At 30.4% G+C, this 18,852-nt stretch overlaps 3 protein-coding genes and 1 long non-coding RNA gene across 4 annotated transcripts; 3 read left to right on the forward strand and 1 right to left on the reverse strand.

The window, feature by feature from the left end:
- The first annotated feature begins 2,015 nt into the window (after positions 1-2,015).
- LOC106328612 (neurofilament medium polypeptide) lies at positions 2,016-4,221 on the forward strand. The gene is made up of 5 exons (XM_013767088.1): positions 2,016-2,143; positions 2,221-2,401; positions 2,480-2,685; positions 2,779-2,860; positions 3,662-4,221. Exons 1-5 carry the CDS (start codon positions 2,135-2,137, stop codon positions 4,072-4,074), a joined length of 891 nt encoding a protein of 296 aa, XP_013622542.1. The 5' UTR covers positions 2,016-2,134; the 3' UTR covers positions 4,075-4,221.
- A 2,274-nt stretch (positions 4,222-6,495) lies between these two features.
- Positions 6,496-7,945, forward strand: LOC106333342 (HVA22-like protein e). The gene is made up of 5 exons (XM_013771797.1): positions 6,496-6,665; positions 6,794-6,820; positions 6,923-7,045; positions 7,133-7,265; positions 7,862-7,945. The coding sequence occupies exons 1-5, from the start codon at positions 6,619-6,621 to the stop codon at positions 7,874-7,876; spliced, it is 345 nt and encodes a 114-aa protein (XP_013627251.1). The 5' UTR covers positions 6,496-6,618; the 3' UTR covers positions 7,877-7,945.
- Positions 7,946-8,348: 403 nt separating this feature from the next.
- Positions 8,349-9,734, reverse strand: LOC106333464. Its single transcript, XR_001268384.1, has 3 exons — positions 9,272-9,734; positions 9,054-9,197; positions 8,349-8,783 (listed from the first exon to the last, which is right to left on the reverse strand). It is a non-coding gene; the product is annotated as an uncharacterized LOC106333464 (long non-coding RNA).
- Positions 9,735-13,504: 3,770 nt separating this feature from the next.
- Positions 13,505-15,738, forward strand: LOC106331858 (squamosa promoter-binding-like protein 13A). The gene is made up of 4 exons (XM_013770287.1): positions 13,505-13,735; positions 14,210-14,690; positions 14,907-15,031; positions 15,130-15,738. The coding sequence occupies exons 2-4, from the start codon at positions 14,242-14,244 to the stop codon at positions 15,579-15,581; spliced, it is 1,026 nt and encodes a 341-aa protein (XP_013625741.1). The 5' UTR covers positions 13,505-13,735; positions 14,210-14,241; the 3' UTR covers positions 15,582-15,738.
- The last annotated feature ends 3,114 nt before the right edge of the window (positions 15,739-18,852 follow it).

Here is an 18,852-nt window from a genome sequence, read left to right on the forward strand (position 1 = left end):
AAATATAATTATAAAAAGGAAAATATGAGATAAAATGGTGGATTATAGTGTTTTGTTTTATTAAATAAATTATCGTAAATATAAAAATTAGAAAATATTAAATTAATAGGTAGACGAAATAAAAGATGATGTGTAAGTGTAAATTATGGCCTTGAATAAAGTCACCTATTGTGCATAGCCAGCCTTAGTAGTCGTGACTTGAATCAAACATTAATGAAGTCTACAACGTCAACAAAAGTCTAGCATTAAGAAAAGAAAATAGTATGACCTTCATTATATTTTAACGTAAAAACATTTAGTGTTAAACTTTGTTGTAATTATTAATAAAACTACATTATTATTATTATTATTATCATATTTTGTTAGAAACAATTATTTCAGCCTGAAAAACTTTGAATATTTTCCGAAAATTAACTACGTCATGACTCTTTGTGGTTTGTCAAGTAAACAATACAATGAATGAATGAATGAAATGACACTAACACAACATTCTTAAATTTTTATTATGAAATATATATAAAACTATACAAAGAAAATTCTAAAATATTTTGGGTGAAATAAGTGCTTTTGTTTTTACAATAAAAATGTGCATATGCAACCTGAGAGAATAGATTTCCAAAAGCAATTTTTATCTTTGAAAAGATTGTATAAAATTATTTAATCTGAATTTATAACTAAGAGGAATATTTATTTGTATAGATAATAAAAAGCTAGATGAAAGTAAATGATAATAACTATTTAAAAAAATAAAATAATGTAATAAAACAATCAAAATAATTTTAAATATTAAATATCAGCAATATTAAATGATAATAAATACTAGATTTATTGGGTTTTTCGAAGAAAGAGATATATTGACTGATTTCATAATGTCATTTCACTAAAATAATATTCTATCCGTTTCACAATTATTAAAAAATTTACATATATTAAGAAAACATAAATTTTGATGAAAATGTATTATTTGTGATTATCTATTTGACACAATTTTAAGTCAACATAAATTAAATAATCACAATTATTTTTTGAATTTTATAATTACCAATTATTATGTGATAAAACATGGATCTTTTTAAAACATGTGGAGTATTAGAAGTTTAATTAAAAAAATGTCAAAGTGATATCTTTATAAAACATAAAGAGTATATTTCAGTTAAATATGTAGGTTCTGCCGAATAGTAAAGCAATTATTTTTTTGTAGAAGACTTAATATGTTGACAATCAAGCCGAGTAATTACTTCAACAGATAAGATTTGAGTTATGGTAGATAAGGTCTAAAACTGTATTCAAATTTTGGAAACAATACGATTAGAGAGTACCCAATATTGGTCAAATATACAAAATAGCTAAAAACACTGAGAAAAAAATCAGTTAAAACAAAACACTGAGAAGGAAACATTTTATAAAAGATCTTCAAAATCTATGAATAATTGGATGTGAAAAATACTAATAAGTTCTATGTACTTGTGGTTGTGGGGTAGGCCTGAGATTTATTATCCGAGATCCGGATTCGATCCGAGATCCGCTCCGGATCCGCTCCGAAAATAGGATATCCGGAGTGCCAGGATCCGAATCCGGATAGTAAAATCTCAAACCGAATCCGGATATCTCCGGATATCTTAATTTTTAGGTCCGGATATCCGGATCTGGATCCGTATTTTTAAAATACATTAAATTTTTAAATTTTATTAATATTTATATTTGATATATTAATATTTATACATGAATTAATCTTATAATATTATATTTTAGTTTTTACAATATTATAAACATATATAAATATATTTAATTTATGAATTATATTTAAAAAAATTGTTTTTTTTGTTAAAAAAATTATTTTTAATTATTTTGACGGATCCAGATCCGGATATCCGCGGATAATAGAATATCGAGACGGATATCTGGTTCGGATATCCGAAAACCATGAATCCGGATCCGGATATTCTAAATTTTCCAGATATCTGGATCCGTCCCAGGGCTATTGTGGGTATAAAAAGAAATAAAAGAAATAGGATGCGTCTTTTACATAACCAGATCTCTCTCAAGTCCGTAGAAAGAAGAGGAAAAAACTTAAATAAGTGAGCCACTAAAAAACTCTCTCAAGTCTCAACAGTCAACACTGACACTAAAATCAATGGGAGAGGTTTGTATTTCAAACTTTCAGATTCACAAATCCAAACACTATTCCTAAACTTTTTTCTCCTTTTTTACCATTTTAAGGAAGATAAGAAGAAATCAGAAGAGAAAATGGAGAAAAAAGCTGAAGAGCCACAAGTGAAAAAAACAGATGATAAGAAAGAAGAAGAGAAGAAGAAAGAGCCTCAAGAGATTGTTCTTAAGATCTTTATGCATTGTGAAGGTTGTGCTAAAAAAATCCATAGATGTCTTAAAGGCTTTGAAGGTACAACTAAACACACTTCTTTCATATCCATTTGTGTAATGGTTTAGTTAATTTTGGGATAATTGAAAATGTGATTAGGGGTGGAGGATGTAACAACTGATTGTAAAACTAGTAAAGTTGTGGTGAAAGGAGAGAAGGCAGATCCACTAAAAGTGTTGCAGAGATTGCAAAGAAAGAGCCACCGTCCAGTGGAACTCCTTTCTCCTATCCCAGAGCCTAAACCGGTTTCAGATGAACCGGAGAAAAAAGAGGAGAAACCAAAACCTCAGGAAAAAAAAGAAGAGGTTAAGATTTTTGAGGATAGATTTGTAATTTGAAGAAAGTAAGCTGGTTTTGTGTAATTAACATAAAAAATTTGTGGGCACCGAGAAAAACAGGTAGTGACAGTGGTGTTGAGAGTTCACATGCATTGTGAAGCATGTGCCATGGAGATCCAAAAGAGAATCATGAGAATGAAAGGTTTGTTTTCTTTTTCATCTTATTATTCAAAATTTTAATTATAATATTCTCAACTGGGTATGACTCCTATTATATCGAAGTTTTATCTCTCACTTCACTTAATTGGGACATTATGTTTTGGACTCTTATGTATGTCATAAGATGATTCCATCTTTAAAATTGTGTGTACTATGTAGGCCCTTTAAAAAGAGCAATATACGAGACCATGCGTTTAGACCGTTAGAGCATTTCCTCCTTTAAAAAGAAACTCATTCTCTCCTCCTTTAAAAAGAAACTCATTCACCAGATTATTTGTTACTATAATCATATATTTTTTAACAAAATTTTCCTCTTTACTGGAGTAATATTTTTTCTGTTTCTTTTAGTATTTCATGGTTACGTGAAACTGTAGTGGGTTTGAATCGAGTCAACTAAAGTTGCTTTGTATTTACTTCACCTATTATATTTCCCAAGGATCTCAAAGTTCCAAACACTATTTTTTTTGGTAGCGTACACATTCCTCGTATGCGGAGTTATCTAAAACTCCAGTACGTATGTGTATATGCTAACTATAAGTTGTACAAATAGTTGTTTCTAGAAAGTGTGGATATTTATGCTCGATAGATATATACAGAAATGCTATCAACTAATCGAGTTCTAAGGGACAGAGAATAACATTAGTGGCTTAAGAACTGAAATTAGTTTTGTACATAGTGGATTCGACATTTTGTAATGCAATTTGAAAGTTCAACTTTCTTCAATTATTAATTCCTTGAATATTGTATTATAAAAAAATAAAGCAATGACATTTTACATATACAGGAGTGGAGTCTGTGGAACCAGACTTTAAAGCATCACAAGTGAGCGTGAAAGGAGTTTTTACACCGGAAAAGCTAGTTGAGTACGTTAACAAGAAAATCGGGAAGCATGCTGCGATTGTCAAGCAAGATCCGTCGCTAAAGCCACCGGAGAAAGAGAAAGAAACAAAAGACAAAGACGAGAAGAAAAAGGAAGAAGAACAACCCAAAGAAAGCAAAGAGGCTAAGGAAGACGGTGGTGGAGTGGCCAAATCGGCGGCCGGAGATGGAGGTGCTGCAGCGGAGGGAGGTGACAAAGTGGTGGATATAAAGAAGAATGAATATCAATACCAGCCACCGAGGTATCCTGTGGAGATGTTTGCTTATCCACCACAGATATTCAGTGACGAGAACCCCAACGCTTGTACCATGATGTAGTAAATCGTTTTCTTAAGAAGTTAGAATTTTTACTCTATTTATGTCGTTAAATGGATTTTTTATTTTATTTCAAGCTTATTACATGATCATGTTATTGTTAGTATTGTAACATAAAAAATTCTCCATGCAGAGATTTGAGCCTCGAAATCGATCTCCAAAAATACGAAATTGATGGCTTAATCTTACTAATTCGTTTCACTCGCACAAATGAATTGAAAACAAGAATACACATTTTTTACGGCTTATTCATTTGAACTTTCTTAGGAACTCATTGTTGAAGCACACATGATACAAACTCAATATAAATGCACTATAATATACTCACTCCGTTCTTTAATGATAGAACTTTTAGAAAAAAAGTTTGTTTCAGAAAGATGTATTTTTTGTGTTTTTTATGATAAAATTGTAAACTTCAAGAAAATTAATTGACTTTATTGAATTACTATTGGTTAAAAGTTATTGAAAATTGAAAATTACAGAAAACAATACATTTATTATGATAGTTTAATGTGTTTTTTTAATATGTGTGAAAATACTAAAAAGTCTATCATTTAGGAAAGGAGGGAGTATATGTTTTTACCATTAATGAATGTGTGAACATTTGATCAACTCCCCACCCCTATTTCTTAAATGTTTCTAAAATTCTTATCTCTAAATAGTAAAAGTAAATACTACGTCATGTTTAAAATGTCCTAATACACTATATACTATCTTTGTGCTTTCTTGCAAAACTTTCAAAACACTCCCAAACAGTTTTTTTGCAACTTATCTCGCTGCTTCCTCCATTTGAGATGTATGGAATATTCGTTCTATTAAATATTTTGCTGTTTTGTTCCAAAAAAAGAAAAATACTTTTGCTGTTTTGCATGTAGTTTAATGTATGGAAGTTCGTAACTAATATATACAAATTTTGAGCTTTCCACTGCAAAACCCTCAATACATATTTTCCAAACAACTTATGCAACTCATCGCAGTGCTTTGTCTATTAAAGTGATGATATTTGGGTGTTACATTCTATTAAAAAAATTGTTTGGTTTTACAGTTGCGAATACACCTTGTGGTGATGGTTTCTGATCGTTGATATCAACTAGTAAACATAGAGAAAACCTGGAGGTATACATCATTGAGTTTACGAATTCCCAAGAATTTTTTTCTATCACATCATCATGGGATGCTCTCAAAGATCGATCACCTTTTCCAAAATATAATTTTCATTCGTTTAGATACAGTTTTTTTTTTTGAGAAAAGGCTTATCGTTTAGATACAGTTTCAACATGTTTTTCAAAATATATTTATTAACATTCATTCATTTGAAAAGCATATTTGTATCTTCAATATTTTTTTGTCTTTTTTACGGTATTGTATATCTCAAATGCGTTAATAGATACTTGGTTTCATGTGTCTTTCTTCCATGTATCTAGTTGATAAAAATATTTAATACTTTTTTTTGTAAACTAAAAAAAATATTTAATACTTTCAAAAAAGAAAATGGAAGAAGTATATGAAAAAAATCTGTACATAATTTCTAACAAAATTGTTTAGCATATATCTGATATTTTTATAAATATTATAGCATATTAAACTATTTTTATGAGTGTTGCTAAAACAAAAATATTTGTACGTGTAATTAATGATAAATCAATAGTAGAGAAAGCATGGAAAATCACAATAAAGAGAATCCCACCGACACCGGGACTCTATTGGCCGGTGACATGTCGGACACGCTCAAGTTAGAATCTGATACCTCTTGTCTCTTCAGCCCACGTGTCCGGTAACTCATTGAAACTTAAGCCACCAAAATATGTAAACCGGACTAATAAACTCGATTTTGATCGCCTAGTTATATGATTAAGGCCGTCTCACAAAACATCAAATTTGATGTTATTTTCATCTTTAACAAAATATTAAAATTGATATTCACCAAATTTGATGTAAAGCACGCCAAAATCTTTAAAATACATATTTTATTATATTTTATTTAATAATATAATTTAATTACTATCAAATTTGTAATTAGACATAAATATATTGTATTATTTGTATTTTAAATTTATTTTCACATAATTAATTTTTTATTTTCAAAATAAATTATTAAATAACTATTATCATTTATCACTTAAATATAACAAAAATATAAATAATAATCTAGATATTTATAAATTACGAATAATAAAAAATTAAAAATTTTAAAATTAAAAACATCAATAATATATAATATTATTTTTGGTGTAAAATTTGGTGTCATTGCTAGAGATGACAATTATTTTAACACCAAAACAATAGATTTGGTGTAATTTCATTATTGTAGATGCTCTAACAAAAATATTTTCATCGATTTGGTATCCAAAATATTGAAATATGGCTGTCCCGGCTTAAACCAGGGGCTGAACCACGTGCCAAACTGTTTTAATGTCTAAGTTTGATATTATAAATAAGAAGATCTCCTTCCATCTTTGGTCGTGTTGGTTAGAAAACAAAAGGGTTTCGAAACTTCTCTTTTATTCTTCCTTTGATTGGTTTGAATTTTTGTGTGTTTCTCTTACAATGACTAAGCTTTGGACTTTCCTCTCTGCTCTTCATTCCATCGCTGGGTACTTACTTGACTTTTCATATTATTTTCTCGATTTAATACTTATCTCCATCAAAATGGCTGCATTGTTTTTCTTTTATAATAACAACGTGATTTCGTGTTTTGTTTACTTTTTACGACCATATGCAGTCCTGTGGTGATGCTGCTTTATCCGTTGTAAGTAACTTACTATTGTTTCTTTGATAAATTCACATTTTGTTTCGTTTAATTTCAAAGATTAAATTCAAATTGTTTTTTTATATTAATAATATTGGTAAGATATGCGTCGGTGCTAGCAATAGAGAGCCCATCAAAAGCAGATGATGAGCAATGGCTTGCTTATTGGATTCTCTACTCTTTTTTAACTCTCTCAGAACTCATCCTTCAATCGCTCCTAGAGTGGTAACAATAATACTAACTATGTATTTTTATTGTCCTGGAAATAATGTGAGAAATTTTTTTTGAATTTTTGTGTGAAAATGTATATAGGATACCGATATGGTACACGGCGAAGCTAGTGTTGGTAGCATGGTTGGTTTTGCCGCAATTCAGAGGAGCAGCTTTCATATACAACAGAGTCGTGAGGGAACAGTTTAGGAAGTATGGCATCCTCAAACCTAAGGTCAACTATTTCATCTTTAACCATTTTCCTATCTTCCTATAGGTTATTATAACGTAAATATATATCTTGAGCTCATATAGCATATCCACTTGATTTGAAAATTTATGGTGGTGATGAATATCTTTGTGACGGCAAACCTAGTCCTAAATAGGTTGGTCCACATGATAGCTGAGTTATCATCCTTCGAATATGGTTTGGTCATTTTTTCGGATTTGTTTGAGCCTCACCATGGAAGTGCAAGGGCCTTTCATTAAAAAAAAAAGAGTCTACTAGGCATGTAGCGTGCCAAAAAGGTTGAAACGAACTGGATTTAAAGTGTGATGGATTAAAAACGGATTTGGTTCAAGTGCAGCGGAGCAACAATCTATCACTATAATCTTGATTCAAAAAATGATGTCAATTTCAGGGAAACAAAAGCATCATAGGTTGCATTTGCATAAAGGGAAAATAAATAATTATACCAATGAAAACTATTAACTTTCCTTCATGATGAGATTTTTTTTTTCTTTGCAAAAAGTACTAGAACGGTTGTCTAGGTTTGTAATACTATTGTATATTGACGGTCTTTTTTTTTTAATTTGGTGTTTGGAATACAGGAACAACACCAGTGACTAAAAAGAGAATGCACGGGACACAAAGAGGCTTTAGTGTTGGTTCCTTCAATACTTTGATATTATGATTTATTTTATTCCATTAACAACACCAAGATGATAATGTAGAAATCTCAAATCACCGGAAATCTTATATATAATTTACCAATGAAGATTGATTTGTACAAAATCCAAATTTACTGAATCCACCTGGAAAACTTTAAGGTCAGAACATTTTTACGGTTTGGAGATATTAGAGCATGTCCAATGGTTAGAGCCTTTAATGGATTCTAACCATTAGTTTAATTATTAAATGACTACTTTATGAAGTTAAGATCCCTTGTTACTATAATTAGTTTTGTGAAGGTCCAATGGGAGAACCTCTTTGAGGTTCTTAAAAAAAAAAATTTAGAAGGTGAATTATTAAATTTAAATTTTATAAAATTTATAAATGATTGGATTTCATATAATTTAAACAAATATGACATAAAAACATATTAAAAATAGAAATACAAATTTATAATTATAAATTTTAAACAAATATGGAAGAAAAGCATAAATAAAAATTGGTAGACAAGTTCAAAACGTTGAGTGTTCGTTTAACGGCAGGATCAAAGAAAGTTATAAAGATCATTCACAATCCACAAAAAAATGAAAACAACTACTTGAAGGGATAAATAACAAAACCTGTGGGTATGCTTGAGTTTTGGCGTTCCTAAGCCATGGCAGGTATGCTTGAGTTTTGGCGGTCCCTGTCTAAGCAATCGAATCCTTCTACTCTAACAGCTGCAGATTTAATCCCAAACTTTACTCGACCACAACCTCCTCCTTTTACACGAGATGGAGATGGGATTAATGGTGACAGTGAGGGCGAGACAAGGTTTAGTTTGCTATCTCCAAATCGTGCATCTAGAGCTAATGTTTCTTCCTACAGAGAAAAGAACAAGACAAGAGAAACAAAGTTCAGATACTAAATCCTTTCAAAATATGAGTAAAAAATCAATCTATCTACGAGTTGATTCACATGAAAATTAAAACAAGGGAGATGCTTTGTAAACCATTCTGTAGAGAAAAAACACAATAAGAACCATATATTCAGACAGATGAAATCTGATGAAGCCAGTATAAATATATGGGTTAAAAACTTGAAGCAACAATATAGCCTAGCATTGATGCAACACAAAAGAAAGAGACAAACCTTTCTACGAAAGATGTCCAAAAGATCAGCCCCAACTTTAGACTCACATACATCATCTGCTCCTGGTTGACTGATAAATCACAAACAAAACAAAGTTTAACTACAGAAATGGCATCCATGGCGATCTCAATCTCCTTGGACTTCCTGCAAAAGTCAATAAGGAATCAATAACAGAGGAACAAAGAAGAAAACACAGTTTAAGTTTTGTTTTTGCTTACGGTTGATGTTAAATGGAGTTTTGATGCAGACAAGAAAGTCAGGCAAGACGTGTGTGTTCATATGTGTGCTCCACACAATATACTTCTTCGGAGAAGCTAAATCATCCACACTAGAATCAAACTCTGGTGAGCTAGGACAAGACTGAGTCGACCCTCGTGGAACAACCTCGGAGGCATCATACGACAAAATCGAACGCTCTCGAATCAAACGAACATCAATCAAACCCTAACTAGATCGACAGATCTATGGATTACAAAAACTGGAAATCCAAAAGAGAATGAATACTTATCAAGAAGGAGATCGAGATCAGAATCTGGAGAGAAGATGGAGTGATCGGGACAGGAGGGGGAAGAGAAAAACTGATTTCGGATCAAAACGCGCACGAAGGCGAGAGAGAGACATAAATGAGAAATCCAATACGAAAGGGACACGTAAGGGTGCTTACCAACTCTAAAAATCCCATATTTAGAGGCGGTTCTATGGCTTTTTATCCTTTTTCATTTTTTTTTATTTTTTTTTGGTTTAGAACCCCTCTTAAAAGTCTCTGATGGAGGTGGTCTTATGCTCGGTTTGTTTCTTTTTATAAGTATGCCATACTTTCTCACCATATGCATCACTTATTCTCAAATTATCACACTGGTGATCTAAAATATAAATGCCAAACAAATCATCACACTGGTGATCTAAAAAAAAGTCATCCCGTCTTTTTTTTCTGAACACAAACAAAGTCGTCCCTAAAAGTGCCAAAACTCACTTATGGCTGTACATTTACTCATTTAGTGGTTAGATCTGAGTTTTGAGGCTTGACGATTTCCAGAAAACTTTCTTTACAAGAATTTATATTCAAGTTAGTTCTTCAAAGATCTTAATTTACAAGGCTTTAAATTCAAGTCACTTCTATAAATAATACCATAAACTTAACATTATATTCCTTGAATTGTTTAAAACTAGATCTTGGTGTACTATAGGGCTTAACTAGCAGATATTGCGGGTTCTTTTCAATTCTCATAGCCATTATTTCTTTTATACATTTCAAATCTCTTCAAGTAATATCTTATAAAGATTTTCAAAAGTAAATATTTTTCTTTACTCCTCTTCTTTTGGGATATATAAAGAAAATACCTAAGTTATTTTTATTTTGGGTTTTCAACTGGATTATTTTAATAAAATTTCCGACTATGAAACGATGATCTAACTTCTTCCAGTTTCATTATATCTTTGTCAATAATGAACGATTGCACGAAATTCTCGAATGAGTTCGACATAGATACCAACGTGATTATTGTAGTGTTTTCATCCTCTACCGTAACATCGATGTTACGCATAGTATCAAATTTAACTTGCCAGGATGGTCGCAAATCTCAATATATACATTTTTGCATATGCAAGACAAAGAGGCGTTGCTTTAGAAATAACTTGTTTACAAACTCTCTAACTTTTTCACAAAATAACAACAATTTTCTCATCTGATACTTCGATGATGAACTCGTCTGTTAAACACAACCAAAATTTTGAGAATGCCTTTTCTTCCTAAGTATCCAAATCAGCAACATTAGACTTCTTTCCCGACAGCGGTCCGCAGATGCCATGGTGTTTCAGAAACGTTTGCAATTCTAGAAATTGAAGTTATTTCTCCTATCAAACTTTTCTATCTTCGCATTTATACCAGCCATCTTCTCACCAGATCATAGACTCGAAGCTCTGATACCACTTTGTCGTTACATACATGAAAAGGAACATATGCAAAAACAGATGGATAAAGCGATGTAACAAAGACACAAAGGTTTAACGTTGTTCATCAATTTGGGTACATCCACAGAGAAAGTGAGATTTTATTATTATAGCTGATATTAAGCTTATCGAGTACAAAATAAAAGTTATTTTGAATACAAGATATATATACCAGTATCTTGCATCTTAAAACCTTAGTACATACAACCTCATGGACCTAAACTCACAATCAGATGTAATATCCACAACAATTTGATATAACACATTTGATGTAATCCAATTTGTATGTACTTGATGCAACATCCCAACATCCATCGCTTAGTTGCAATATACAAATTCAAGATAAATCAATATATTTAAATAGACAAACATGCAACTATTTTTTTTTTTCTACAACTAACTTATTCTTCAAAAATAGATTGATTTTAGAGAATTTTTTAATCGAGGGCGTTAATCAGCCATTTCTAATTATTTCTCTGTTTTACAAATAGTATCATTTGATACTTTTTTGTTACACAAAGATTGACATTTATAATTTTAAAGCAATTTATACTTATTTTAAGTTTAATATTAATTATAAAATATATTGATTCTATAAATAATTTTATTTATCTCAAATATTATTTGTTAAATAGATTTAATTAATAAAATAGTAACATATTTTAATATTTTAATCTATATGAAAAGTGTTAAAGTGATGATACTCTTTAGAAGAAGTAGAAGGCTAGTTTGATTCTTTGAAGACAAGACATGTTATTTAAGAAAATGAAACAAAATATGTTTATTAGTTGTTGGCAAAAAAACATGTTATCTGTCGACTTGTGAGTTGTGACCCGTGAAGGCGTAAATGTTAGTCGAAGAAATAGCGCGTATCGGGGAAAGAAAGAAATAGATGTGGAGAAAAACAGAAGAAGATGTTTGTGTAATGCGAACCACGACGTTCACATGCTATGTTTTGCCGTAAGCAAATAAGCATCATATATACCTCTTATTTATTTTTATTTTTTTTGTTAAAGAACCTCTTATTTATTACTTTCCAACTTTTTGTTATTTACAAGAACATATTAGAAACTTGTCTGTCTTATTCTTATTTTCAAAGAAACAAGGTGACCATGTTTGAAAGCTATTAAAATTTGATAGATGCTATATATATTGCAAACGATTGCTATGTACTATAACAAATTAAAATAAAGATCTTGATAGTTACTGGGAACAAAATAAATTTTTAACCATAAAATAGTGGTCCAGTGGTAGGCGGACTTTGGAATTGCCAATCAACATAGAGTTGAAGGCATTCCACTACACTTTACTTTTGACGATACAAATATAAATTTATCTTATGGTCCATTTGAATAGCAGAATTGAAAGTCCATTCGTGGACCACACCACTCGTTTAGAGATTAGTTTGAACATCTACATGAACTTGATATCTTAAAGTAAAAAAACAGAGTAAAATTTTGGATAATCAGATGCTTTATACATTCTACGTTTAGATTAATTATAATTTTAGTTGGATATAATGACGTTAACAGAATTAGTTGGGTATAATTAAATTACTGTTCACACCAAGTGAAATTCGGGCAAAGGACAATCTTATGACTTTTCAAAAAGGTTGTGCTTTATTATCTCTAACTTATGTTTGGGTGATTTTCAGTTTTGAAAAATGTAAATGTCAGCTTAAAATTTTCAAATTCCAATTCCATGAAGAAAAATTATTGTTTAATCATACACATTAAATTCTATACTATTTTCAGGGATATTAAAATTTTAGTATAATTTGTTTTTGTCAACAACATATCAGGTCTAAATTAGATACCAAAACTACTAACATAAACTAATGAGTTACATGTTTAATTTTTTTTCATATAAAATATAAAAAAAATTAACTAATGATGCTGTGTATTTTTCATATCATATCATTTAATTATCATAAATTCAGACTTGTTGGATGGCAAACAAATCGATAAAGAAAAATTGGTTATATACATTAAGTTGTCTATCATTTTTAAAATTTATATTTAATAAAAATATTTTAACATTTGAATTTATGGTATAGTAATTATTGCTTAAGATTTAGTCGTTTTTAGGGATGAAATTAGGTTTATAAATTTCTATAAATGTTTTATAAACTATCCTTAAACATTTATAAATAATTTAAAAGAGTTAATTTATTTTTTGTCAAAAGTTTTGAAGTATTTAAGAAAATAATTATCATTTAAGGATAAATTTTAAAAATAATAACTAACTTGTGGTTGACAAAAAAAAAATAACTAACTTGTGACAAAATTAAAAATTTCGTAAGCAAACTAATAAAGAATTTTTTTATTATAAAAACGCAAAAGTTAGCAAAAGAACAACCAACAATAACAGCTGTCCCTTTCCTCCACTCGCTTCCTCTCTCTCTCTCTCCCTCTAAAGAAGGATATCAACAATTCCTATATTATTATTTTTTTGGTCAAATAACAATTCCTATATTAGGAAAGCAAATAAACAATTAAAGTAAGCTTCATTTTTAAACTTAGTAATAGATTATTTTTTTCTTTTAGATTTTTTTTTATAGATTTTTTCTTCACCTTCTCTTATGCATTATTGCAGCAGCAGCCACTCTTGTTGTCTCCACTTTCTCTCGCTAAACCCATCAACTCTCTTTCTCACTTGCCAATTTTTTTGTATATTTCGCTCTTCTCTTTTTTGAGTTTCTTCTACTGACCACTGGTAGGTGCATGGATTTGGTAAGATTTCTCAACCTTCAAATACCAAGCTTTTCTTGTTTTATAATAACATGTTTCATTTTTCTTTAATCTCTGTCTCTTTATTGCATTAAATTCTTGCTTTCAAGTGAGTGACATAAAAAAAAAGAGAGAGGGGTTTTAAGATGAAGTGAAACTCAAAACTGCAAGTTTATATATTTGTTTTATTTTTCTTTTGTTTTGCTTTCTTCCCATTACATGGGATCTGTTCTAGTTCTATATATCTGCACTTCCCATTTGTTTTTTCAGTACAATAAGTTTGACCATTTTTGGGATTTTTTAATTTAAAAAGGAAATTTCTTCCTTTTTCCTTCAAAATTCAAGATTAATCGAGTTAAAATTTTCATGTTTGAAAGTTGAATTTATTATATCCTTTTCTTAAACCTGTCGATTTAGATTAACAAAACCAAAAGGATAAATCTTGATATTTTTGTTTCTATGTATGTCTTCTTTTAGTGAGTGAAGAAGGAGAAGGAAAAAAACTTTAAATGGATTGGAACTTCAAACTCAGCTCCGGTTATTTCTCTGAATTCGACCAAGAATCTGTACCGGATTTAACCCCAGTCGATGCATCGATCTCGTTCGGTAGGTCATCCTCATCACCAAGAAGATTGCAGCCAAAAGAAGATTTCCCATTTGATCTGAAACTTGGAAGAAACATCGTAAACTCCTCTTCTTCCTCCTTCTCTGCTTATGGTAAGACAGAGAAAGTGATAAGTCTTAGTAAGTTGAAAGAGAGCGCCTCTGAGGCTTCAAGAAGCTCCAAGAGGACAAGAGGGAACAACCAGATCCCGATTTGTCTGGTTGATGGATGTGATTCTGATTTTAGTAACTGTAGAGAGTATCATAAAAGACATAAGGTCTGTGATGTCCATTCTAAAACTCCTGTGGTTACAATCAATGGCAATAAACAGAGGTTTTGTCAACAATGCAGCAGGTAAAAACTGATTGTATTCATATGTTGGATAATGTTAACATCTGTGTATATATTGCTGAGGGTGCATTTGCACATACTCCACTACAGTTTTTTTTTTTTTTTTTTTGTTATTTTACCCTAGATTAAAGCCTTTTTTTAAAAAAATATATATTTTATTTAAAGAAATTAATTCCAAAAAAAAATTTTAGCTCATGGTCCATTTTGTTTTTGAGATAGGTTTCATGGTTTGGAAGAGTTTGATGAAGGTAAGAAAAGTTGTAGGAAACGTCTTGATGGACACAATCGAAGAAGACGGAAGCCTCAGCCCGACCATACCGATCGTACTGCAACTTTCTTCCAAGGTTTTTGCTTTTCTTCTTTTTTTTTTTCTTTTTAAAAAAATTGTTTTTTTGGATCCAATAGACTTAAGAGTCCCTAAGCACCATCTTGTTAACTGCAGGTAGCAAATTGCTGGATTTTTCTAGCTCTCCACACGTGTTTCCAACTACATCTGTTGTGAGTCCGAGCTGGGGAAACGGTCTTGTAAGCGTAGCTATGCCCAATGGTTCAAGTTACGGGCAGAACCAGAGCTATGCTGGCTCCTGTCCTGCAAAGACAGGCATTACGTTCCCGATATCTTCTTCTCCAAACAGCAGAGGGAAACAGTTCCCTTTCTTGCAAGAAGAAGAAGACAGCTCGAGAATGACGAGTTGCATCCATGACTCTGATTGCGCTCTCTCTCTTCTGTCATCATCCTCCTCTCATTTGCTTCAGCCACAGCCACCACTTTCTTTGTCCCAAGAGACCGTTTTTTATGGGTCCGGATTCTTTGAGAATGCGAGTGCAGTCTCTGATGGATCCGGTAATGAGGCTGTACCTCTTCCGCAAACGTTCCCTCCGTTTCACTGGTAGATAGAATCAGAAAGATGTATGTCTGCGTCGTCTCGTTCTCTATTCTCTTCTCTTTCTCTCTAGTTTTTCAAACTTTTGTAATTTATAAGCAGTACACTGTTGTAGCATGACGCAAGTTTCAACAATTATGTTTAAAGCAGAACTTTACTAAATTTTGGGAAAACATATGGAACCATAATGTGGTTGAATACATATACTAAGTTTGGTCTATGTCGGTTTAAGTATTGACCGATCATAGACTCACCATCTTCGTCCAGCACACTTTGGATATGGAACATATCCATCATTTGTTGCCTCCATGGTTACAGCTTATAATGCTGCAACCTTTTGAAAATTGTATGGCCGGCTTCTTATTTGGTTCCTCTCGTTGTCTCCCGACTAATGGTTGGGCTGGAATCCATTTGATGACTAATGGCTATATCACTTCAACCACAGCCTTATGAAGACACTTCCAATTCACATGGTCGTCCCAAGACACTAGGCTTTCTCCACAAAACTCTCAAGACGCAAAATAATCATCACCTTTCTTATTTTTGGCCAAGAAAACCATTTAAGGCCAACAGCTCTTTCCCTTTATTTTCTTTGATCTCTTTTTGATTTTGTCTTAGCAATCTTATCTTCAGAGTCTATCTTAGCTCATGGTCGTCCACTCGTCCTTGTAGAAAGCACTTTCAATCAACCAAAAAGTTTTATAAAAGAAATTGTTTTCTTCTTCAAAGAGTGTATCTTGTCTTTAGTTACATTTGAGTTATTCATTTGTTGCTCTTGATCACTGGATTAGGATTGTTGTGTGATTCTAGAAATTCTGGTTCACCATCGATTGAGAGAGTCACTCACACCCATTGATTGAGAGAGCCAATTAAAGGTTTCACTACCATTTTTACCATCAACTATCGTCCCCGCACTTTCTTGGATCACTTTGATCACCTTTTGAGAACAAAACTGTGGAGAGATTCTCAATTGTGTATCATCTGACTTAATATATATGATTAAGAAATTTTTAATGTCCGGCTAATGGATCTTCTATGCCTGTTCACTTGGCATGTGGGTCAATTCCATGCGAGGTCGGTACACTAATTTATGTTTGAGTTTCGAAAGACTTGTTTATTGACTTTACAGTCACTACATAATCTTTTTTGTACTTTAGTCTCGCAATATCGCAAATATATGTTCCAAGGTAGGTGTTAAAATACATTAATTTGTCTCGAGGCACGAAAGACTTCTTTTATTTTTGATAGTTAAAACAATATACATAGTTCTATTTTTTTCCAAAATTTTAATAAAATATTGAGAGTGGAAGATTAGCTGTCAAGTATAATTTTATCACTAGAATTGGTTGGTTCAAATCCAACATAAACTTAACACATTAGAACAAATAAAAAGAATTTTATAGAAAAGACTTTTCTTCAAATTTTGGAATCAGGCATATCATATAATGAAGTAGACATTGACGATGCCCCCAAATTTATATAATTGACCTTGTTATATAAGGAATCAAATGTTTGATTTTTAATTATACAAGTATTAAGATAAATAACTAGAATTTAACCCACATCCGTGCGGATATTTTTCATTTTATAAACTTTGACATTATCATACAATTTTTGAATATATGATTTATATTTTAGTGTTATGTATTATATAACTATTAAATCTTATTGTTTAGGTTTCTTATTATTTTATTAATATATAGTGATATATTTATGTCTTTTACTAATTGTTATTACATTTTCAAGTTTGTTACAATTAATATATAATTTGAAATAATCAAATTAAGAATCTTCTTCAACATATGATTTTTTTGAAAAATATATAGCTGTAGAAATAAAATTTCAACATATGTTAATAACTTATATTTTGGTATAAAAATATTATGTAGTTAACTTATTTTAAACCGTTTAATGGTAAATGATAATTTATTTATATGAAAGCTTTTCTAAAAATATAAATAAGTAATTTACCAGTTTAATATAATTTTTTCATATGTTTTTGTATAATACTTTTATTTTAATATAATACAGACTATAGTTATAAATTTGTAAAAAATAGCATAGAACTTTTTGTTTTATAATAAAATTTAATTAATATTAATTTAAATTATATCATTAATTAAGCATTATTTAATTAAAAAAAAATTAAAAAGCTTAGTAAGATTTTATTAGATTTTTCTCAACAGATTTTGCTATAACTAAAAATAAAATTCAAATTTATAGTTAAAATTGATTTATTATTATATTTTTATTGATTATTATGTTATATTATGTTATTAATGAAATGGACCTATTGTGACTTTTTTATGGTGGATAAAAATAGTACTTCTTTTTTAATTGAGAAGATGTTTTTTTATGAAAAGTAGGATAACAAACAAATTCTGGAATTGTTAAGAGCAGAACAATAAAGGAGATCAATATGTTTAGATAATTATTGTTTATAAATTGATTAGCAGTACCTTTATATTTTTTTTCTGGAAATCTGTATTTTATTAATAAAACATTACTTCACATAAATTTTCATTTAAATTGTTTATATTGTTAATAAATAAATTTCACTTTTTGTAGAATCGAACAACCAAAACAATAAGATATGTGGCTCATGTCTTTTTGGGGCTCATGTTAGTTATGTGAACTAGATAACTCATATCTTGAATTCGTTGTTATTAATTGAAAATTTATGATTGCAAACTTGACAACAGTTCTAAACTTTATTAATTCGGTTTATTTCATGCAGAATATATATGATCATATAACAGTCCACATTGAGAACAGAATTAAAATTGAAATGCACTTTTATTTGCATTAAACATATTTCTTCAATATTCTATTTAAATAGTCATTTGAGATATTTTTAGTTCAAATTTGAAGAGTTATTATCTTAAACAGCTGGTGTAGCAGCGTTTACAAAGCACGCACATGTATACTTAATAGAATTAGGATACCATTTGATGCATTGTCCGCCTTTAGTAAAGCCTGAATTTTTGCATGTCTGACTGCAGTTCGGAATCTGTGCGCAAGGACCTATAGGAATTAGCTTACTCCTATCTTGAGCTTCCGCAAGATCTGAGCATACATTTTCAAATAGAAACTAGGGAGTTATTAAAGAACATGATTTTTTTGTTAGTGTACAATTCAATATCTCAAAGAATTATCCTATAACAAACAAATGTATATACTTTAACCGAAACCTATATAATATGTTACACTATATACATGAAGGGATATATAATATAATAACAAATAGAAACAAAATAATCAACATATATTGCATACTTAGA

The sequence above is a fragment of the Brassica oleracea genome, chromosome C3 (genome assembly GCF_000695525.1).
Source record: "Brassica oleracea var. oleracea cultivar TO1000 chromosome C3, BOL, whole genome shotgun sequence".
Taxonomy (NCBI): Eukaryota; Viridiplantae; Streptophyta; class Magnoliopsida; order Brassicales; family Brassicaceae; genus Brassica; species Brassica oleracea.